The following is a 22,170-nucleotide window of genomic DNA, read 5'->3' as shown; positions in this document are numbered from 1 at the left end:
GCCTGTGCTCTGCAACGGGAGAGGCCACAACAGTGAGAGGCCTGCGTACCGCAAAAAAAAAAAAAAAAAAAAAAAAAAGAATCTATTGTAGTAGCCCAGTTTAAAGATGGTAGTACATTAAACTAGCATAGAAGAGGTAGATAAGGGGAAAGATGTCAAATTTAAGATATATTGGGTAAAATCAATAGGATGAGGTAATGGATGGGCTCTCCATGGAAGGTGATGAAAAATGGAGTTCAAGAATGACCATAAGCTAAATAACATGCACTTAGTAAATAAATTTATGGAACTATACTTAAGTTTTATGAAACATTTTAAAATAGAGTATCCTTTTTATGAAGCCAACAGCTGGTTTTAGGACCATCAAGATTTGAGCTTCTCCTGAGTATAGATATTCCTTTTATAAATTTTGTAGTCATATTTAAGCATGGAAATGACCAAGATTCCTTCCTGAGCGTGTTAGAAATTTCACAATCAAGTGGGTTGTCCTTTTCAGGTAAGTGTCTTATGTCTCCAGATGCGTATCATAATTATGGACTTTATCTTAATTTTCTTATCTTTTATTTTCTTTTTGTTCCAATTGCCTCCCCCTCATTTAAAAAAAGTCTCCTTGATATTACATGTACCTCATAAACTACTTCAACATGGCTTTTGGAAGGGATGGAAAATAAATATATGACACATCAATGTCAGTGCCCAGATGGCTCAATGAGAATAATGAGGAAAAAAAGAAACAGAACGGTTTTCTAAAAGTATACTTTCACTTTTATGACAGTCACTCTATGATTAGAGCTAAATTTAGGCATCAAGTCAGATGCAGAAATGTTTGTTTATATGCTGGTATAGCTGTTTAATCTTCTCTATATAAATGATATCTCAGGGAATTTAAATCCACAACTGGCAGAAAGAGCCATTATTAATCATGATTCAGACAGAATCTAAGACAGGATATGGTGCACATAGATAATTATAAAATATCTGATAATGATAAACCTACAGATTTTTTAAAGAAAATAAAATATTTTCTGAACCCTATGTGTAAAAACCAAAGTCTTTTAAATTATTTAGTCTAAAAAGATATTTTTATATCACTGAGACCAAGATAAACAAACATACCGACTGATCTCAAAGAAAATAAAAATAATACAGGTCATAGATGAGAACGTAAAAGTCAGAATATAAAAATCAGAGATGCTTATTAAGATATTATAACTCCAGTTTAAGAACAGGATGCTATGAAATAGAGATACTCAATGCAAAAGCAAGTATTCTTACAAATATATATAGGAGGTCACCTATCTATTTATCTATCTATCTATCCATCTCCTAAAGTAAACAGTTGGAAAAGAAGGCTTGTTGATAAAGAGAGAAAAAAGCAAGGAGCTGAAAAATATGAGTGATAAGATAGGATATACAGAGGATCCAATTAACAGGTAGTATCCAACAACTAAAGGCTGGAAAATGAGAACAATGAAAATGGAGGGGAGAGAATGATGAAAGAATTTATTTAAGAGAATTTTCCAGAGCTTATGAAAAACAAGTTCATAATTAAAGGACTCACTGTGCACCCAGATAGTGAATTTAAAAGTCCCTCCTTGATGCATTCTGGAACAATATCACAACACAATGGAAGATCCTAAAAATGTCCAGAGGTGTGGGAAAACAGAATTATAGTAGACTTTCTCATCACAAATACTGAATACCATGAGGCAAGTGGAACAATTATCTCAAGAGTTATGAGGAAAAACCTTTTCATCTTGAAAAAATATACCAAGCAAAATATAAATCAAGTGTAAGCGTAGTCAAAAGACATGCTTAAAAATAAAAATTTTAGGAAATTTACCTCTCCCATACTTTTTATTAGAAGATTTCATAAAGGAAGTCTTTTAGTAAATAAGTGAGTACACTAAGAAAGAGAAGGATATTAGTTTCTATCCAAAGAGAAATATAGAGTGCCCAATACTAAGCTCTTCAGTAGGTCTGGAAAGCACTCAGTACAAGTAAGAATGAAAGGTAAAGTGCTCTAGACTGTGGTATACTTGAAGGAAGGATTTTACGCACTTCTTTAGAATTTATTTTCTCAGCTTAAAAAAAGAATCAGAAGATGCTTTGTACACTGATTGCATAAGAAATATTTACATAACACATTTTTACTCTTGGAACAGTAATGAACAGAGGATAACACTAGTGATGTTTGGTGGGAGAGTGATCCATCTAGAGTAATAAGTAAGCAAGACCTCAAATATTATAGCTATATGTCAAGACATTATTTCTGAAGTTGACATAATAAAAATACTGGCAAAGATATATAGATTATTTATATTTATGCAGGTAACCATTGAAAGAACTAAAATTAGACATAGTTGAAAGAGTTAAAAGTAGGCACTCTGGACTTCCCTGGTGGCGCAGTGGTTGAGAGTCCGCCTGCCGATGCAGGGGACATGGGTTCGTGCCCCAGTCCGGGAAGATCCCACATGCCGTGGACCGGCTAGGCCCGTGAGCCATGGCTGCTGAGCCTGCGCGTCCAGAGCCTGTGCTCCGCAACGGGAAAGGCCATAACAGTGAGAGGCCCGCGTACTGAAAAAAAAAAAAAAAAAAAAAAAAAAAAAAAGAATGAATTCAATCTCCCCTGTATTTAAGTGTAGAAAAAATAATTAAACAGAAGCTCTTTCAGTGCTCACTACGCGCCCAGGGCCTGTGCCCCGCAACAGGAAGGACCATACCAGGGGGGGGCCCCCGTACTGAAAAAAAAAAAAAAAAAAAAAAAAAAAAAAGTATGCACTCAAGAAGTGGATCTCTGGAGTTGGGAATATGAGGGGAGAAGGATTTCCTTTGCATGTTAAACTCTTCTGTATCTGAGCTGTTAAAGCAGATGCAAATTAAATTTTGATTAAAAAAGACAAAGAAGTTGAAAACAAGAATATATGTACATGTACAATATGGTCAAAATATGAATACATATATTTATGATTACATGTATAAGTGTCCATGGATATGTGGTCAGTTAACGTTCACTTGGCATGTGTTAAAAATCTCAAGAAGCTAATATTCATAAATATGTCTATATTGATGCAGACCATTAAAGGTACAATGGTGAATAAAAAGAAAAAAGCACTGGTGAGAAATTAATGGGAATTACGTTCACCCAAGTGAAATATTCTCACAAACCAGCTCCTGGAGAAACAAAAATGATATAATTATATGTCATGGATCTTCAGGATTTCTTACAAATAGTCAAAGTCACATTTCACTGAATGCCAAGGGCTTTGTATGAATATGATATACACAAACACACACACACAGTATTGCAGGTGTTAGTTTAATAAGAGTACTAACTCTGGATTTACACTGGCTGGTTTTGAATCTCTATTTCACCATTTAATAGCAGGGAAAATTGGGCAAATAATTTAATGTCTCTGTGCCCAATGTCTTCTTTTGTAAAACGAGGACACTAGTATGGTTGCAAGAATGATTAAATATGAAAAGGTACATAAAAGTGTATGCTATAGGGGCTTCCCTGGTGGCGCAGTGGTTGCGCGTCCGCCTGCCGATGCAGGGGAACCGGGTTCGCGCCCCGGTCCGGGAGGATCCCACATGCCGCTGAGTGGCTGGGCCCGTGAGCCATGGCCGCTGAGCCTGCGCGTCCGGAGCCTGTGCTCCGCAAAGGGAGAGGCCACAACGGTGAGAGGCCCGCGTACCGAAAAAAAAAAAAAAAAAAAAAAAAAAAAAAAGTGTATGCTATATAGATTTCATACATAACAAATGTTTAACATATATTGTTTTAATATTTACATATATAATGCATTTACTTTGTAAACATCTAATTATGCATATGCTATAATAAACACATACTTGTTCATATAAAAAGACTAGAAAGAAATGAATAAATTAAATGTGTTTATCTGATGGAATTCTAGACAATTTTTGTTTTCCTCTTTATACTTTTCTGTTAAGTGCAAATTTTCAACAATGCAGGTATAATACAGGTTTTACAGTTATAATAGAAACTATAAATTTAATTGTTAACTAACAAGAAAAATGGTCTTAAGCTAAGACATCAGAGGTTTAGTGTGGTTGTTAGGAAGAATTTCCACATCATGAGAACTTTGAAATACTGGAAGAGGCTATCAGGTTTATGAGTGAACAAAGGGTCGGGGGGGGACTTTAATCCTTTTCACTTGTATCATCCTATTTGAAGGGCAGAGAAGAGATCATTTATCAAAGTCCTGAGGGAAGACAAATGGTACTGTGACAATGTCCAAATGAATTTGTATTACCAAAGTTGTGTTTTATAACAGACATAAAAGAACTATAACTTGGAAAACGAATGGGCTGTTTTTACAAAGCGTTTTATTCTGGGATTTGATTTATAGTATAGATAGAGGTGAGTGGATAATTGTTTTCTCATATTTAATTCAATCTGGATATAGTTTCAACCATGAATATTCAGATTTTATAAATTATATAGTCCTTTAGCATGGAGCAGCAACTGAAGAAGATGAACAGAGGCTAATGACACAAGTCAAATGTACTACTGCAACTGGGTTTCTTCGTATTTTAAATACAATTAAAGCTGGCTCCCAATTTCCAATTATTTCTGTGTTTGATATATTAGAAGTAATAAAGACTACATGTGAAAAGTAATTCAGGTTAAGGTATAGTTCAAAAACCAAAAAGATAATTAGCAGTTATAGTCTGTTGCTTTGCACAAGGAAAAAATAATTGAATACAAAGACAATGACTAAAATTTAAGACTGGTTAAAGTCCATTATTGGTTATCAAATCTGTCAACTCCTGTGGTACTGACACAGCTATTCTCATATCATCATTGTAATATGTAATAAGAGTATTTGTTATCATGAACACATTAATATATGAAGTAGGATTTGCTGATCTAGGAAGAATTATATATTATGCTCGTATTTAATTTCTCAAGACTATTCTCTGAGGGTTTCATTTGTTCCTTATTTTTGAGAATGGGCTAGTAATTGAAACATTAAACAAGTATCATGTGAACAGAATCAAATAAAAATGAGACTATATAGAATATCATCACAATTTGGGAGTGTACATGTATGTATACATCCATACATAAATATACAATGATTATGAGGTGATAGAGGAAAATGGAAACATTGGGGGTATCTTTGAGGTAAGATTTTTAGCCTTTACTTTTATTTTTCTTCATTCTTTCATAGTTTCTAAATTTTTACAATGAGCACGAAGTACATTTATAATCAGAAACAACTAAATATTATATATATATATATTTAGCACACACTGGTTCCAGTTTCCTGGACTGGGACTATAGTACACAAAGAACTTAGAGGCTATTCTCTACGGACCATATGCATGCAAAATGAACTAAAATTAAATGCATACATAAAAAGCAAATGCTTTATATTGTTAGAACTGTTTTAACAAAATTGGTGAGAAATCTCAGTAACATATGAATAACTTATCTATATCAGCAGTGGCGATCTTTTCATTACACATATATATCTGTTAACAACAAATCCAGGGACTTCCCTGGTGGCACAGTGGTTAAGAATCCACCTGCCAATGCAAGGGACACCGGTTCGAGCCCTGGTCTGGGAAGATTCCACATGCCGGGGAACAACTAAGCCCGTGCGCCACAACTACTGAGCCTGTGCTCTAGAGCCTGCGAGCCACAACTACTGAGCCTGGGAGCCACAACTACTGAAGCCCACGTGCCTAGAGCCCATGATCCACAACAAGAGAAGCCACCGCAATAAAAAGCCTGCACACCGCAACGAAAAGAGTAGCCACCGCTCTCCGCAACTAGAGAAAGCTCTCGCGCAGCAATGAAGACCCAACTCAGCCAAAAATAAATAAATAAATTAATTAGTTTAAAAAAAAAACAAATCCAGCTCACTCTTTTGTAATTATAACACACATTAAATCTCTAGGGTTGATATGTTCAATGAAGCAAAATTAAAAGAAAAAAAACACTTACTTTGGAGAAACTGTCACAACCTTCCCTTGGGAGAGGGAGAAGTCAGTGGCATCTCTTCCGATAATTGTAGCATTATACACTAAGTTTTTCAAGCTTGAATTTTTCAGTAGGATCTATGTTGAAGAAGAGTATAAATGAGATCATGAATTTTAAAAACATACAACTTAACATTTCTTATTTTTATCAAAGAGTTATATATTTTAATCATGAAAATACTTACTCCTAGTGTAGTAACTGGAAGAAAGCAGTATTTGTGTTCAAAGATAGTGTGTGTGTGTATTATTGTTTTTTTTCTAGAAGTGGGCAGGGAGAAAGAGCTATCAGTCAAGGAAATGACAGATGTAAGAACACCTGATCATCGAAGATTTGAAATCCAAAGTTAGCAACTTGGATTTTAACTGTACTGCAAAGGGAAATCTTTAAAGAATTTGAAACAGAGAACTTACATAATCCAATTTACAAAAAGGCTACTCTGGCTGCTCAGTGTAGAAAGCATTATAAGGAGTGTAGGTTTAGTATCAGAGGTCCAGGCTGAAAACGATGGTGGCCTCATCTAGAAGTGGTAGTAGAGCTAAGGGTTTGCTGTCCCTTCCTTCCTGATGCCAAGATATGGAGAATATTCTAGAATTAGTTACTTCATTTTTAGAGAGCATTTCATGAAAAATGTGAGTATATAAGTGTTTATGCAGAATATAATGGGGATTAAAAAATATACACATTAGAACGACACAGAGTTATCATGGAAAGTACTGACCCAGAGGACAGAGAAGACCTGAGGGAAGTAAATGGTTGGCCAAATTAGAGTAAGGAAAAGGTGACGGCACTTAGGCAGTCCAGGAACTATAGTCATAGATAGAATATGGTAGACATCTGTTGAAAGATAAATTAACTACTTTTATTATTTCAATAAGAACTTTGGTAACCACCAAGACAAGTATGCTGTTGCCGAAGAGTTTCTACCCTTTGTTTACCCTCAAAATTGGGGCTCTCATGTTGCTTACCTGTTTACAGATCTCAGTAACAATCGAGGCAAGACTCCTCTAGTGTCTTATTTTTTATGTATGTATGTGTGCATTTAAAGTATTAATCAACAGATCTAGTGATTTTAAATCACAGAGAGCTAATTTCCATTTTCTGGAAGGAAATGTTGAAAATAATAGTAGATGTACTATGAACCGTTACTGGTTTATAGTCTTGGAACTTCCATAACCAGCCCTGAGATCTGAAGAAAGCTACTCATTCTCATTATGTCATACATACATACATACACACACACACACACACACACACACATAAATTTATACAAAAATAAATAAATAAATAAATGATGCAAAGGCATAGGGCCCATCTGTGGTCAGATTATTCCACCCAACTCCAGGATTTCATGTAGGGGTCATGTGAGTGGTAGATGGAGAGAAGGGAAAGCTGTTCAAGGAAAGAAAGCAAGTTTTGGAACCTCAATTCTCCTTTTGCAATGACAGCCATTCTTTAACTATTGTGCTCCTGTGTAAATTTTGTTTCAAAAAGTAAAAAAAAAAAAAAGATAGTTCAATTGCTTTTAAAAGTATCTCAGAAAATCACTGCACTCTACACTTTTTCACTGATCATTATATTGTTTAATGGTCCCAGTATTCTATTTGTGACACATAGCTACAAAAATACTTTTTCAATTATAGTAGCCGTTTCTTGAGATATTTCTTTATACTGGAAGGTTGAAACGGTTGATAAGAATGACATTCTACCACTTAGGCACTGCCATTTACGGTGTTGATGCATACGGGCAAACTATGCCATAGATTCTCAGCAATTTCCCAATCAGTGATTTTCTTGAGTGAAATTTAAAATCAAAGCATGCTGTAATTGATATTTTATTTTGCATTTCTATTAAATTTTTACTGTTTCCTTCAAAAGATGTTTATTATATTTGTGAAAAATAAAAGCTCTATGTAGAATCGCATCTATAATCTTAAAGTGTGAACATTATTCTTAGTAAAAAGTGTGGAAAGAAATCATGTTTCCATTTTAATATGCTTTAATCTGATTTTTAACATCATAAATAAATTTATGTTTAAAAATTAGCTTGTGTTAACTTTTTCAAAATAATAATCAAATGGCATAAAGAAATTCAAACATTGTACAGAATTAGAAAACTAGTAACAATACTTAAGCGAAATAATCACTGCTTAAATCTAATTCAGACCTCTCCTATCTTCTGCAGTCTTAAGCAAAGCATTTCTAACTCTTCAGAAATTTGACTCTGAAGTCAAAAGTCCTCTTCATTGTAGTTACAGCTCTAGGCCAGTTAGTACCCAAGGCCCTTAATTATCATTGCACGTAGTGAATTACCGTACAAAATCCTGTTGAAAAAGTTCTCTGAAGAGTTTTGTATCTCTTTTTCCAACCAAAAAAGGGATAGGGACACAATTTTTGAAAAAGGATCATATCTCAATGTTTGCTAACAGAAAATCAGGAGGAGTGGCTTTCCTTTCCCTAAATTGAGCCCTTTACACTTCGAGACAAGGACCTGAGTTTTTCCTGATTTTTAACTGAATCCTTATTAACCATCACTCATACAGTCACAGAGCCTGCACAGTTATTTTCTCAAAAAGGTTACATCTACAAAACACCAGGATGTATCTTCTGAAGACCAAATATGGACACGTTTTGCATCAAAAGTATCAAATTACCAACCCCCAGCTTAACATGAGGAGGAATACATAAAACAGCCTGAGGACAAGGAATAAAAATGATCTGACCAAAGAGGTAAATTAACTTCTGTACGTGGTAAGATTCTAACAGCCCAGACTGTCCTGAGAAAGAAGGAGAGAACTATAAATCTGGTTGAAGATTTTATGAGAACTAGTAGAAGGAACAGTCTTAAATATAAGAAATAAAACTGTATGCTCAACATATTTAACAAGTATTCATATGAAACATATTGTTTGAAAACCAAAGTGATGTTGATGATCCCTGACAAGACATTTCTCAATCAAAGAAAACACTTGCAAAACATGGACATATTTATGTAGTTTTGTCATGGTCACAGGACTGAAAATTTCATTTTTAATTCTTCCTGCATATTAAAAAATTCACTGTTACACATTTAGCAGCTCCAGCATATATAAAATCCCTTAGTGGGAATTAATAGTGGCCCTGGACAGGAGTGCTTTCATTATTACTTCCCTTTCCATATCCTCATTTGAACAAAATCCATCTGGATGTGTAAAGTTCCTTAAAGGAAAGCCAAGCATACTCCGATCACAAGTTTGTACTTACTGTGTCAGTCTTCTTGTACATGAAATGGATCTCAAGTTTCCTGAATGATTTGCCCTTCAAAGTGCTTCACTTTCATCTCCCATCTCCTCACCCCATTCCTCAAATGAAAGAGTCATCATTTCATTGCAGGTAGTGATTACTATTAAGGAAAAATTCTCCCTTTCACTCTGCTATACCTTTAGTTTAGAAGGAAAAACATTTAAGGCTTATTTTATCATACTGAAACTTCTGTTAATTTTGGGTTGAGAAAGAAATATCTAAAACCCACTTAAATGTTTAACTCCACGTATATTTTGGCCCCAAAGATATCCTTACCTCTCTCAACAGTGTCATGTAGAGTACAATGAAAGGGCACCACCTTCTTGGGGAGATATGCAGGAAGTCTTTCATACACGTAGACACAAAACATGAGCATCAAGATTGGATTGGGATCACAGATGTCAGTAGCCTAGTTTCAAAGAAGAGAATTATAAATTACAGGAAATACAGATAAAATATATAGAAAGAGCTAAAGCACAGTACATCAATTGTTGAATTACTTAAAACATCTTAAAATGTTATTGACAATGACACTGAAATGTTGCTATGAGCAAACAAAATATTGCTGTGAATCAGAACAGCTTCACCTATGTGTTAAAAGATAAATTAGATGTATTCTAAATATAACAATGACCTCACAGCCTCAAAGATGTCATAAAAGCTAGTCAGAAGTCAGAAAAAATACTGTGCACTAGAAATACTGACTAATGTGATTAAGATACCATCCCTGACTTAAAGTATATAATACAGTAAAAGGTAATAGTAGACAAACTACTAAGGTAAAAGATGGCAAGAGGTTTTCAAGCAAAAACCCAGAAGAGGAGGTAGCAGATGGGATGGTCTTGAAGAATGCTTGGATTTTAAATAAGTTGGTGTTTGGAGTGAGAAAAAGGTATATTCTATCAGAAAGGTAAAGAACTCTAGGACAAGGATATAGGAAGTATAGTGTTCATTCGGGAAAGAAAAAGGATAATCCGAATCACACAGAATAAGATCAGAAGGGGCCAGCTGTGGAAGAAAAGACTAAGGATTGCCACTGCCACATAGAGGAGGGTGTGGATGCCAGGGTGAGGGACTTGATTTCAGAACAAGGAATAACACAAGAGCAACAATTTGGGCAGATCAGGTAGTGGCAGGGGGAGGTGGCTGGGGAAGTACTTTGCCTAGAACAAATCACAGTAAGGCAGAAAATGTAATTATACTGATAAACAAGATAAATTTGTGCTGGTTGTTGGAAGAGATTTGAGAGGAAATCCAGAATTAGAGAGGAATAACAGCGGAAGTAGTGGGGAAGAATTATTCATAGCAATGAAGTATTGTGATTGGTTTGAGGCAAAGACTCAAAGACATATAAACACCACTGATAAACAAGCAGCTCTGCCATTGTTAGTCAACAGGGAGCTCCCAACATTTCCAAAAAATGAAGATCTACTATGACTTAATGGCACACATTCACATAGCAACTGAAGAAGTTCTGGGCCTGGCTTGGAAACACAAATAGTGCCAGAGCTAAGGATATCTAAAGTGTTATGTGGAACTAAAGCACTTGATTCTGAAATCTGGCAGCAGTTACCACAGAATAATGACAGCCCCTTTGATCATCTGCTAGTCCACATTCCCGAATACATTCTTTTCCTTCTTTGAAAGAACACAAAGGTTTATTCTTTCTTGTTCTGTCAATAAGCAGTAAGGCTAACCAATAAAGGTGCCTGGGGAGGAGATTATTAGAGGGAAAAGGGGGAGCCTTGGCAGGGTAGAAAACCGTTAGTGAGTATGATGTGAGGAAAACTGAGAAATATATCAGGACCTCAAAGTTTCTCATCAGTATTCTGTCATCTCACATTTCTTCACTAAAGACAATGTTAGTCAACATATATAGGAAAATTATTCAACATAAGGACAAACTGAAAAATGGAATACAGAGTTCAATTCCCACGCAATGAAGAATATGGGCCAGCCTCTGGGTGTGATCCAAAGAGAGCTATCTACAGTGATGGGAAATGTGTTCATTGGGGAAAGGGTAGAACTAGTGGCAGGATACTCTGGTTCCCAAGTCTGAGGCCAGTAGAAGTCTTCTGAACACTTATAGTGACTACAGCATAAAATATATAGGCAGCAATACAAAATTATTCCCAAAACTCACCTTTGAAAAATATGTAATAGGATGAAGAGGCAGTATTTTGGAAATGAAAAAAAATGTTTATCTTCATTGAAAAATACATTTGATAATCAGGGTATTAGAGTGAAAAACCACAGAAGAGCACAGTCTTACCTTTATGATAAATTTCATTGAAAATAAACTAAAGAAATTTCATTTTAGTCAATCCTAGGCTTAAAAAGCCAAATGTCAAAATAAGTTATGTTTGTTTAAAACAAGATTTTCATGTGAGATGTATTTCAAAGATAATCATCATTTTCTCTACACAGTTCTAACCTAGAAGAACTTCACTTGTATTGATCCATTTTTCCCCTGATGATATTTTCAAACTGTACCAACAAAAGACAGGGAATTTTTTAAAAAAATGCCATTATGGAGGAAAATGGTAGAGTAAAAATCTAGTAAACTAAAATCAAGTCCTGCTACCACAAAGTGCCATAATCTTTACTAAATCAATTGGTTTCTCTAGGTCCCAATGTCCTCATCTGGGTTTAATTTGCTATGACTTCAAGATATCCCAGCTTTCAAACTAGATACCAGTCAAAACTAGTAGTACCCAATGACATACCATAATCCTACAGAGAACACTACTGGTTGCCTTGCCAACAGCAATTTTCTCCTTTCTTCTTTGCTAAGACTCCCAATTTTTGTGGCTGTTCCATTACCTTTCTCAAACACTGGTTTAACTACAAACATGGGATACAATTATGGTCAATGATATATGATGGGAAGTATGCTGTGGGACCATTGGGAAAGTTTACTTTATGGAAAATGAGAAGCACAAGAAGAGGTCCTATTCAATCAGACCAAGAACAGCTGTATAATGGTGTTATATAAGATTTTCAGTAGGAACTTTGTGGTTATTAGCACACATGCTTAAAACAAAGCCAACAGGCTGAGAAGGGCTGAGCAAAAATGAATCTTTGATAACTTTGTTGAGGAAATGAATAACTATCCCTACAATCTTCTACTGCCTGAATTCATCTTATTTAAAACATTGACCTTCTTTACTTTTAAAACACTTTTATTCATGAATTCTGTTATTAAGGCTGAAAGCATCCAAGTTGATATAAAGTAACAAAATTTTTAAGGGAAAAGTTAGATTATCTAGTCACCCTAAGCCTCCATCACTACTCAGTGAATTATATGTAGGAGAATCTCTATCTCTACATGAGGGAATAAAAATACATTCTATGCTGAGTCCAAATAATTTGCACGATATCTTTGCTTTAAAAGGGAGGATATGTAATAATTGTTACATTCCAGCTGGCAGGATTCCACAACAGGGCATAACACTGGCACAGAAACTTATCCAACTGATTCAATAGTTTCAAAGAAGGACATGATGAATAAGGAACTTAAACATTAATAAATAAGTGCAGCCGTGAATTTCACAAGATTCAAATGTGGACCAGTGCTACGCATCAGCATTAATTCACTATGGTTAAATTAATTTAAGGGTGATATTTTAAAAACTTTGACATTTAATGCAGTGGGTAAATTCAGGCTGATAAAAAGGTAGGGAATTGGAACTGGCTGGTTAAAGCTTGGTAATTATCAGCTAAGTTAATTGTCAATTTTTCCATTCATCAAATCTTAGACATCTTCTCTACATTTTTTATGTAGTAGATACTCAAATTTTAAAATCTTTTTTTTTTGGCTACACAATAAAATAGGCATTTTGAGTCAATTTATCTGAGGAAGTCAAAAAGCAAAGGAGAGAATCACAATGTATGATGTATTATATTTTCTAAACAAAGATATTTTAAGTTTCTTGTAAACCCTTACCAAAGTCTCAAAGGTTACCTTAAACACCAAATGTCCTATGCAACTCTTCCTGGTTCCTTTTTCAGAATGATTTCTCTCCCCCTTTCATTCCCAAAGCATACTGTTTCTAGGTCTTCTTGGCATGCACTGGCTGCTTTGTACCAGATATATGTGCAACTGTTAGTCAGTAACATATCTGAAGGCATGAGTATGGTTTCACCATATCTGTATCCCTTGCAGGGTCTATCCAGCATATTTCATGGAGGATATTCAATCTGTCAAACTGACGGGAACTATAATATCTTTTTTCTTCCACACTGAAGTATTTAATTAGAGTTTATCTTTAAAACTCTTATAAAAGAACCCTCTGGCCAAAACCCTTGATTACAGTACCTCTTTATAGCTCTACCAATGTAAAGATAAATGTCAGACCTGGTACAAACTGACTTTAACATATAAGTGACTTTAATACAAGAAAAAGCAAGCCATTATGAAACATCATTTCTCCAGCAGGTGTAAGGAAGCACTTTGTACCAAGCCACACGTGGGCACTGGCATCATCAATCTCTCTGAATCATAGAACGGAAAACTCAGAGTATGCTGTAATGGTCCTCTTGTGTCCTTTTGTGTCTGGTCACCAGGTCTCACAAGCCTCACAATATCTCCCCTATCAGTTTATTATTTTAAGTCCCCATTAAAATGATATGAGTAGAGAAACTACTTTTCTCCTTGACCAACTGTAATGGCATTTTTATTGTACTGTGTTCCCTGCTTCCAGTGCCTTTCATCTAGGTCCATCCTCACCACTGCTGTAAGAGTAAACACCTTTATTCCCACAACACCCACATAGTAAACTCCTGACTTTTTATGCTGATACCCAAGATCCCAGTATATGCCCTATGTCTATTTTTCCAATCCCAAACTCCAACTAAGGCAAACTATTCACACAATTTCCTTAATGTATGTCATTTGTCCACATTCTACATTCTGCTTATGCCTGAATAAACACCCTCTCTTACCACTACTAATCCAAATCCGACCCACCATTCAAGACCCCAAGTAAGTCCTGCCTTCTCCACAAAGTCTTTGGTGGATCAATCTAGATCACACTGATCCCTTCTTTTATCTGAATTCTACGCTTTATTCTTTTCCTACATTGACAATTAAATCAGTAGAACATTATCATTTAACTTGCATATATCTTGATAATTCAATGAGTTTGAATATTCTTTGAAGTCAGGAATAATTTATTATACTACTTCATTACTCTAAAGTAACAAACTAAAGGCTCAGAAAATGGTAAGCATATAATATGTTTTTGATTGTTGCTATAGAGGATGATGTGAAAGGCCAGATGGAATTATAACTTGGAGGTCTAAACATAATAAAACTCTGTATTGACATTGTGACCTCTACATCAATATTTATTTTAAAACTAAGGTGAAAATTCTTCTTTTTTGCTACCAAATAGGAAAACAATAATAGAACATCTATATTCAAACAATCTGCTCCTTTAATTCATTCTTAGAGCTCAGATAATATTAATAAAGCACTTAAACTTCATTGTTGGGTTTTAAGAAAACTGGACCTATCACTAGAACTGCTTGCTTATTACACAGCCAGATGTACATAATTACACACATTTAAAAATAGCCAGTAGATTTTTAGGAAGCCATACTTTAATTTCCACATTTTAGTAATATCCCATGAAAAGACTGTTTCAATTTAGATTTAAAATATATGAACAAGGGGCTTCCCTGGTGGCGCAGTGGTTGCGCGTCCGCCTGCCGATGCAGGGGAACCGGGTTCGCGCCCCGGTCTGGGAGGATCCCACATGCCGCGGAGCGGCTGGGCCCGTGAGCCATGGCCGCTGAGCCTGCGCGTCCGGAGCCTGTGCTCCGCAGAGCCTGTGCTCCGCAACGGGAGAGGCCACAACAGAGGGAGGCCCGCATACCACAAAAAAAAAAAAAAAAAAGTAAAAAATAAAAAATAAAATAAAATATATGAACAAAGGAATATTATAAAGGAGTCAATCAACATTTTTCCAAAGAAGACATAAAAATGGCCAACAGGTACATAAAAAGATGTTTAACATCACTAACCATTAGGGAAATGTAAATCAAAATCACAGGAGAGATCATCTTATACCTGTTAGAATGGCTATTATTGAAAAGACAAGAGACGACAAGAGTTGGTGAGAATGTGGAGAAAAGGGAACACATGCACACTCTTGGTAGGAATGTGAACTAGTGCAGCCACTATGGAAAACAGTATTGTGGTTCCTCAAAAAATTAAAAATAGAACTACTACATCGTCCAGCCATTCCACTTCTGGGTATATATCCAAAGGAAATAAAATCAGTTACATCAGAGATATCTGCACTTCCATGTTCAACTGCAGCATTACTCACAAAAGCCAAAATATAGGAACAACATAAGTGTCTCTTGACAGATGAATGGATAAAGAAAATGTGGTATATACTTACAATGGAATATTATTTAATCATAAAAAAGAAGGAAATCCTGCCATTTGTGACAATATGGATGAACCTGGAGGACATTACAGTAAGTAAAATAAGCCAGACACAGAAAGACAAGTACTGTATGATTTCAATTATATGTGGAATCTAAAAAAGTCAAACTCAAAGAACCAGAGAGTTAAATGGTAGTAGCCAGGGGATGGAGATAGGGGAAATGGGGAGATGTTGGTCAAAGGGTACAAATCTTCAATTATAAGATGACTGAGCTCTGGGGAAGTAATGTAAAGTATGGTCATTATAGTTAATAATATACTGGACTGTACACTTGAAATTTGCTAAGAGAGTAGATCCTAAGTATTCTCACCACAAAAAAACAAAGTAACTATGTGAGGTGATGGATGCTGTTAATTAACTTGATCATGGTAATCATTTCACATTGTATATGTATGTTAAATCATCACATTGTACACAAAAAAAATCACATTGTACAAGCTAAATATACACAATTTTTATTTGCCAGTCATAACTTAAAAAGCTGTAAAAAGTAAGAGAAGAAATTCATAAAATATTTATAGAATGTGTGATTTTAAGTCACCCACCTGTATGTCCATATCAAAGCCCATTTCACGAGGAACATTCACAATAATCAGGCAGTTGTGCAGATACTGTTCAGAACTTTTCGGTTGTGTGTACATATTTACAAAATGAGACTCAATCTGGAAAAGACAACAATCAAATCTTTTAGTAATGGAATAAAAATTACTGCTTTTTAACTGTTCTCTGTAGTTCAGCAAAGAATCATTTAAATACTAACATTTGTCAGTAGGAGATTATTATAATCAAAATAAAAGAATAAATAAAAAGGGAATGCTAGCCATTCAGATGTAGGTATGACTTAAAGTTAAAACTTCAAAAGAATCAGTTTGCAGAAAGTATTTCAAATTTTAATTACTAAGTTCTTTCAAATAAGAGAAGATCACTGCATAAAAAGGACTCTTACCAAAAATGGGCAATAGGCTCCTAACAGTGTTGCAAAAACAAGGCCATCTAAAAGGTCTCTGTCAAAATTTACTAACCATCTCTCAGAGGGAATAACATCTGCTCCAAAAAAGAGAGAGAGATAGTAAATATCATAATAGTTTTACTTTTCTAACAATATCTCTTATGGAAATTTGAGCAATAGTCAAAGAGAAATTTGCCTTAGCTTGGAAAAGAAAAAACATATTATTTTGGAAATAAATAAATAAATAAATAAACCTCACAAGCTTAGTAACATGAAATATATCTGTAAGGTATTACAGGCAACTGCAAGCTGTCTCCTTTATTTCTACTGGAACCACTTTGAAGAACATACGACCATGCAGTAATAGAAAAAAAAATCTGATATTTCAAAATTACTCATTCTGTTGAGTACTGTGAAGTTAAAATGTTTGATCAATGATCATCAACATGGGTAAGGAGGCTCGGAAGGCATGAGGTTTCCTGTAACTCTAAAGTTTTAGTGTGCCAGTTTCACTATTTGTTGCAGAAATTCCTCCACATGTAGGGTAAGTATCTGAAAGGGGTTGGAGATTCATGGCTTAAAGAAACCAGAAATGACCTATAAAAGATAATACAAGGGCTTCCCTGGTGGCGCAGTGGTTGAGAATCTGCCTGCCAATGCAGGGGACACCGGTTCAAGCCCTGGTCTGGGAAGACCCCATGTGCCGCGGAGCAACTGGGTCCATGAGCCACAATTACTGAGCCTGCGCGTCTGGAGCCTGTGCTCCGCAACGAGAGGCCGCGATAGTGAGTGGCCCCCGCTTGCCACACTAGAGAAAGCCCTCGCACAGAAACGAAGACCCAACACAGCCATAAATAAATAATAAATAAATTAAAATTGCAACCTCCCTTAAAAAAAAAAAGATAATACAAGATGGAGGAATAATACAGAAGTTTTCAGTTACAGAGACGACTACTATGCTGAGACTAGGAAAAAAAAAAGTGAAAGTGGGGCTTCCCGGGTGGCGCAGTGGTTGGGAGTCCGCCTGCCGATGCAGGGGGCGCGGGTTCATGCCCCGGTCCGGGAGGATCCCACATGCCGCGGAGCGGCTGGGCCCGTAAGCCACGGCCGCTGAGCCTGCGCTCCGCAACGGGAGAGGCCACAACAGTGAGAGGCCCGTGTGCCGCAAAAAAAAAAAAAAAAAAAAAGTTTCCAAAAGGGCCTAGATTTTTAATGGTTTGAGATAATTTCTTGCCTGAAAAGACGGGGAAAAATGGGTGATCTTCATAAACCTCCTCAAATCCCTTGATTCTCGTTTTCCGCGAAGAAGAAACCATGATGGCATATGTTCATGACATGTATATGACTTCACAAAGTAGGACTGTTTTACGTCTGGAACTGGAAGACTTAATTTTCTCTGGAACCACAGATGTCCCGGATATTTCACAGAAACAGTGCCCAGTACTTTTTCATCTGAGATGCTGCAACACTGAACGTTTCTAGAGGATTTCTATAGTATACTATTGCAAAATTAGTCTAGCAAACAAAGATCACTAGGAATTTTCAACTAACACATAGCAAACAACATTCTGCACTATATTTTTGGAAGTATTTTTTTTTCCTGGCAGATATCTATAAATAATTGTATGTCTGATATAAGATGTGATACAACCAAAGTAATTATTGTAAAATGTACATTTCTAGTTGTCTGAATAATTATAGTCTAAATGTACTTCTTGATGTCTATTTGCCACTCATAGCTTTTAATAAAAAGGGTCTCAATTTGTAGCCAAAATTCATTTTTCTACGAACTAGAAACAACAATTCTAACTTAAATCTGAAAAAGGCAATTTACTAGCCTTTTAAGTTTATAGTGAAACAGTCAGTTGGCAGTGGATATAGACTGTGACCTCTAAGTATCTCATCCTTATCTTGTACCGACATAGACAAGGGATAGAAATTCCCCTGAAACAGTTTAACATCTTATTGAGGAAAGATTACAACCACAAGAGGAAAACTAATGAAATATTTCCTAACTAGAAGTTAATGAATAGATAACAATGCAGCAAAACCTAAGTGTTATACTGTTACTTCCAATTCCACCAACTGCAATCCAGCATCACAGGATTCATTATGACCTTCCCCCTTTGCCTATTTCTAACTTGTTTCTTTCAACAGTGAAAAACATGGCTCTCACTATGGAAAACAGATTTACTTATTTGTTGAGCCACAGTATACATATAAAGTACTTTCAGAATTGCAAACCCATCCCCCTGTAAGAAACTAGAGTAACATGTATATGTACAGTTCTATTTGTCATTAGTTCTACATTATGCAGTCAGGGTACTATATTCAAGAGAGAATTAAGTCAGCTCCTTTCTCCTCCATTACATTCAGTGAGGTTGTCAAACATCTGTAATGCAATTAGATTCATTTGTCACAGTCTGCATTCCATACTGGATTACTACTTCTATGTCTTGGTTGATTAAAAAATATATATACACTAACATTCACTCTTTCTGGATTTTGAGAGATACACTTTTAGGATTTTGAGAGATACATTATCATGTACTCACCATCACATTTACATACAGAAAAGTTTCATCACTTCCAAAATTCCCACGTGCATTTTAGAGTCAATTTATTGATATCTACAAAAAAAAGTGTGGTAGGATGTTCACTGGAGTTACATTGAATCTACAGATCATTTTGACATCTTAACGATATTGAGTCTTCCAATACCACGTGCATGGTGTATTTCTCTATCTAGTTATCTTTGATTTCTTTCATCAGTGTTTCATAAACATTCAGCACCTATATTCTACACATATTTTGTTAGGTTTACACTTAAGAATTTAATGGTGCTATGATAAATTATATATATGTATAAATATAGATAGATAATTTCAAATTCCAACTGTTTACTGCCATTACATAGAATTTATTTTTGTATACTGATCATATATCCATCCTACAACCTTGATAAACACTTATACTAGTTTAGGAGCTTTTCTGTAGATTCTTTGGGATCTTCTACTTGATTGTCATGTCAAATTCCAGCCTCTTTCCCAGGGGGAGAGGTGGGGTTTTTTGTTTTTAAGGGTTTTTTGAAGCTGCAATGAGTTTTCACCAGGGCCCTAAGGATGACAGTATGTGTTGCTCTTCTCCCCACAGATGAACACTTTTGTTCTACAGGGAATATAGGAGTCTGGGCAAATTGCCTACCCCTCCCGGCAGGTCTGCGCTACAGGGAGCACATTCTCCTGACTCACTCCAGTCCTTTCTGTGAGCAACCAGGGAGGTTTGTGGAGTAAAAACCTTCAAGAGGATGCAGACTCTCCCTTTAACTCTGGCCCCCAGAGACTTCATGCTCTCTCATCAGAGTACACTAGGTTTCTACCAATTCACCAACGACCTTAACTCTTCTTCTCGGCATCTAGCTGTCTCTACCACAAGAAGAAAATTGCTATCATCCCACTTCTTCCTGTAAGCAACTACTCCTCCTTGGACTTTGGGCCACTTTATTGCCCTCCAGCTTCAGCTTTCTAGGGGAGCTTTAAAAAACTGAGAATTTGCTTTGTATGGCTTTTGCTGTCACTGTTATTTTAGGGGTGGGAGCAAAGCTCTTTCCAGGCTTCTACCTCCCTGAGTAGAAACCAGCAGCACATATTTTTGGTCATGCCATCATAACCCTGGAACTGCTTTGATATTACTTGTCAAACAATTGTTGGCATGGACTGTTGCTGCTCAAAGTGTGAATAGGTTGGCCATAATTCCCCAGGACAATATTGGGAAAAGGTAAGAACCAAACTTCAAAGCTCTTCTCCTGTCTCTGATCCCATGCCTGTATCCTGTCATTCATACACAAGGCTGCTGACAAACCCCCATTACACTCTACCACAGTGTTAGGAATGCCAAGGATTTTCTCTGCTTTTATGTTAGTTCCTTTGATCTAAGCTACTCTCTCTTCTCTACTCCCACAAAGATGTTGCTCTCCAAAGCGTGCTCTGTGAATCAGCAGCACTTTCATCAACTGAAAGTTTGTTGGAAATGAGGACTTTCAGGCCCCACTCAACACCTACTGAAACATAAAAACAGTTTAACAAAATCTCCGAGCAATTTATATTCACATTACTGTCTGAGAAGTGTTGGTCTAGGGTTATTTTTTAGCGAGAGAACCAGCAGTCTAATCTGGTCCCCATTTGTCAGGAACCAGAAAAGTCAAGTGATATTTCACAGATGTTTTAAACTTCTAATTTGGAAGTTACATTTTTATCTGTTTTTCAATTATATCACTCCAAATATTGAGAAATATTAAAATATTAATAAAAATGCTGGTCCCAATATTATTATGAATTAGAAATATGTCTGTTACACATAAAACTGAATCATTTTATGTACTGAATTAAGTGCATTCACTTATTTTTATGAATATAATAATTATTATATAAATATTTTAGGTATGATAATAGTACATTTTTATAATGGCTTTATTAATATATAATTCACATATCATAAATTTCACCCAATTCAATTGTCCAGTCCATTGTTGTTTATTATTTTTACAGAGTTGTACGGTCATCACCACTGTATAATTTTAGAATATTTTTATGAACACATAAAGAAATCCCAAACATATTGGCTGTCACTTCCCATTTCCTTCTTCCCTCATCCCCTGGAAAAAAATTAATCTACTTTCTGTCACTATGATTTGTCTATTCTGGACATGTCATAGAAATGGAATCATAAAATATGTATCCTCTTCTGTTCTGGCTTCTTTCATTTAGCACAATGTTTTCAAGGTTAAAGGCTGTAGCATGTATCAGTGCTTCATTCCTTTTTATGGCTGAATAATATTTCACTTTATGAACATACATATTTTGTTTATCCATTCATGAGTTTATGGGTATTTGGGTGGTTCTACTTTTTGACTATTATAAATAACACTGCTGGGCTTCCCTGGTGGCGAAGTGGTTGAGATTTTTAAATTTATTTTTTAAATAAATTTAAATTAAAATTAAATTATTTAAATAATTATTATTTAAATAATTTAAGTTTAAATAATTTATTTTTAAAATAAATTTTAAAAATTAAAAATTAAAAAAATAACACTGCTATAGACATTTATATAGGAGTTTCTGTGAGAACATGTTTTCAATTATCTTGAGTATAAACCAATGAGTGAAACTGCTAGAAGATATTGTTAATCTACTTTTAATACTTTGAAAAAATTACTAAACTGTTTTCCAAAGTGGTTGCACTGTTTTCCAATCTATCTAGCAATGTATAAGGTTCTCATTTCTATAAATCCTTACCAATACTTGTTATAATATGACTTCCTTTTTTTTTTAAATAGTTTTAGTCATAGTAGTTGGTGACAAGTGCTATCTCACTATGGTTTTGCTTTGCATTTCCCTAATGACTAATTACATAGAGCATCTTTTCATGTGCTCATTTGCCATTTACTTACCTTCTAATTTTTAAAATGTCTA

At 35.4% G+C, this 22,170-nt stretch overlaps 1 protein-coding gene across 1 annotated transcript in view; it reads right to left on the bottom strand.

The window, feature by feature from the left end:
* Positions 1 to 9,592, bottom strand: part of CFAP47 (cilia and flagella associated protein 47) — a 27,015-nt gene extending 17,423 nt beyond the window's left edge. The window contains exons 1-2 of the mRNA XM_028482799.1: positions 9,569 to 9,592; positions 5,978 to 6,090 (exon numbers count right to left, since the gene is read on the bottom strand). Coding sequence (XP_028338600.1) covers positions 5,978 to 6,090; positions 9,569 to 9,586 — 131 coding nt within the window. The 5' untranslated portion in view covers positions 9,587 to 9,592. The remainder of the gene's footprint in view (positions 1 to 5,977; positions 6,091 to 9,568) is intronic.
* Between the last annotated feature and the right edge of the window lie 12,578 nt (positions 9,593 to 22,170).

This window comes from Physeter macrocephalus, chromosome 21 (genome assembly GCF_002837175.3).
Source record: "Physeter macrocephalus isolate SW-GA chromosome 21, ASM283717v5, whole genome shotgun sequence".
NCBI lineage: Eukaryota > Metazoa > Chordata > Mammalia > Artiodactyla > Physeteridae > Physeter > Physeter macrocephalus.
This window is presented reverse-complemented; position numbering and strand designations above follow the sequence as displayed.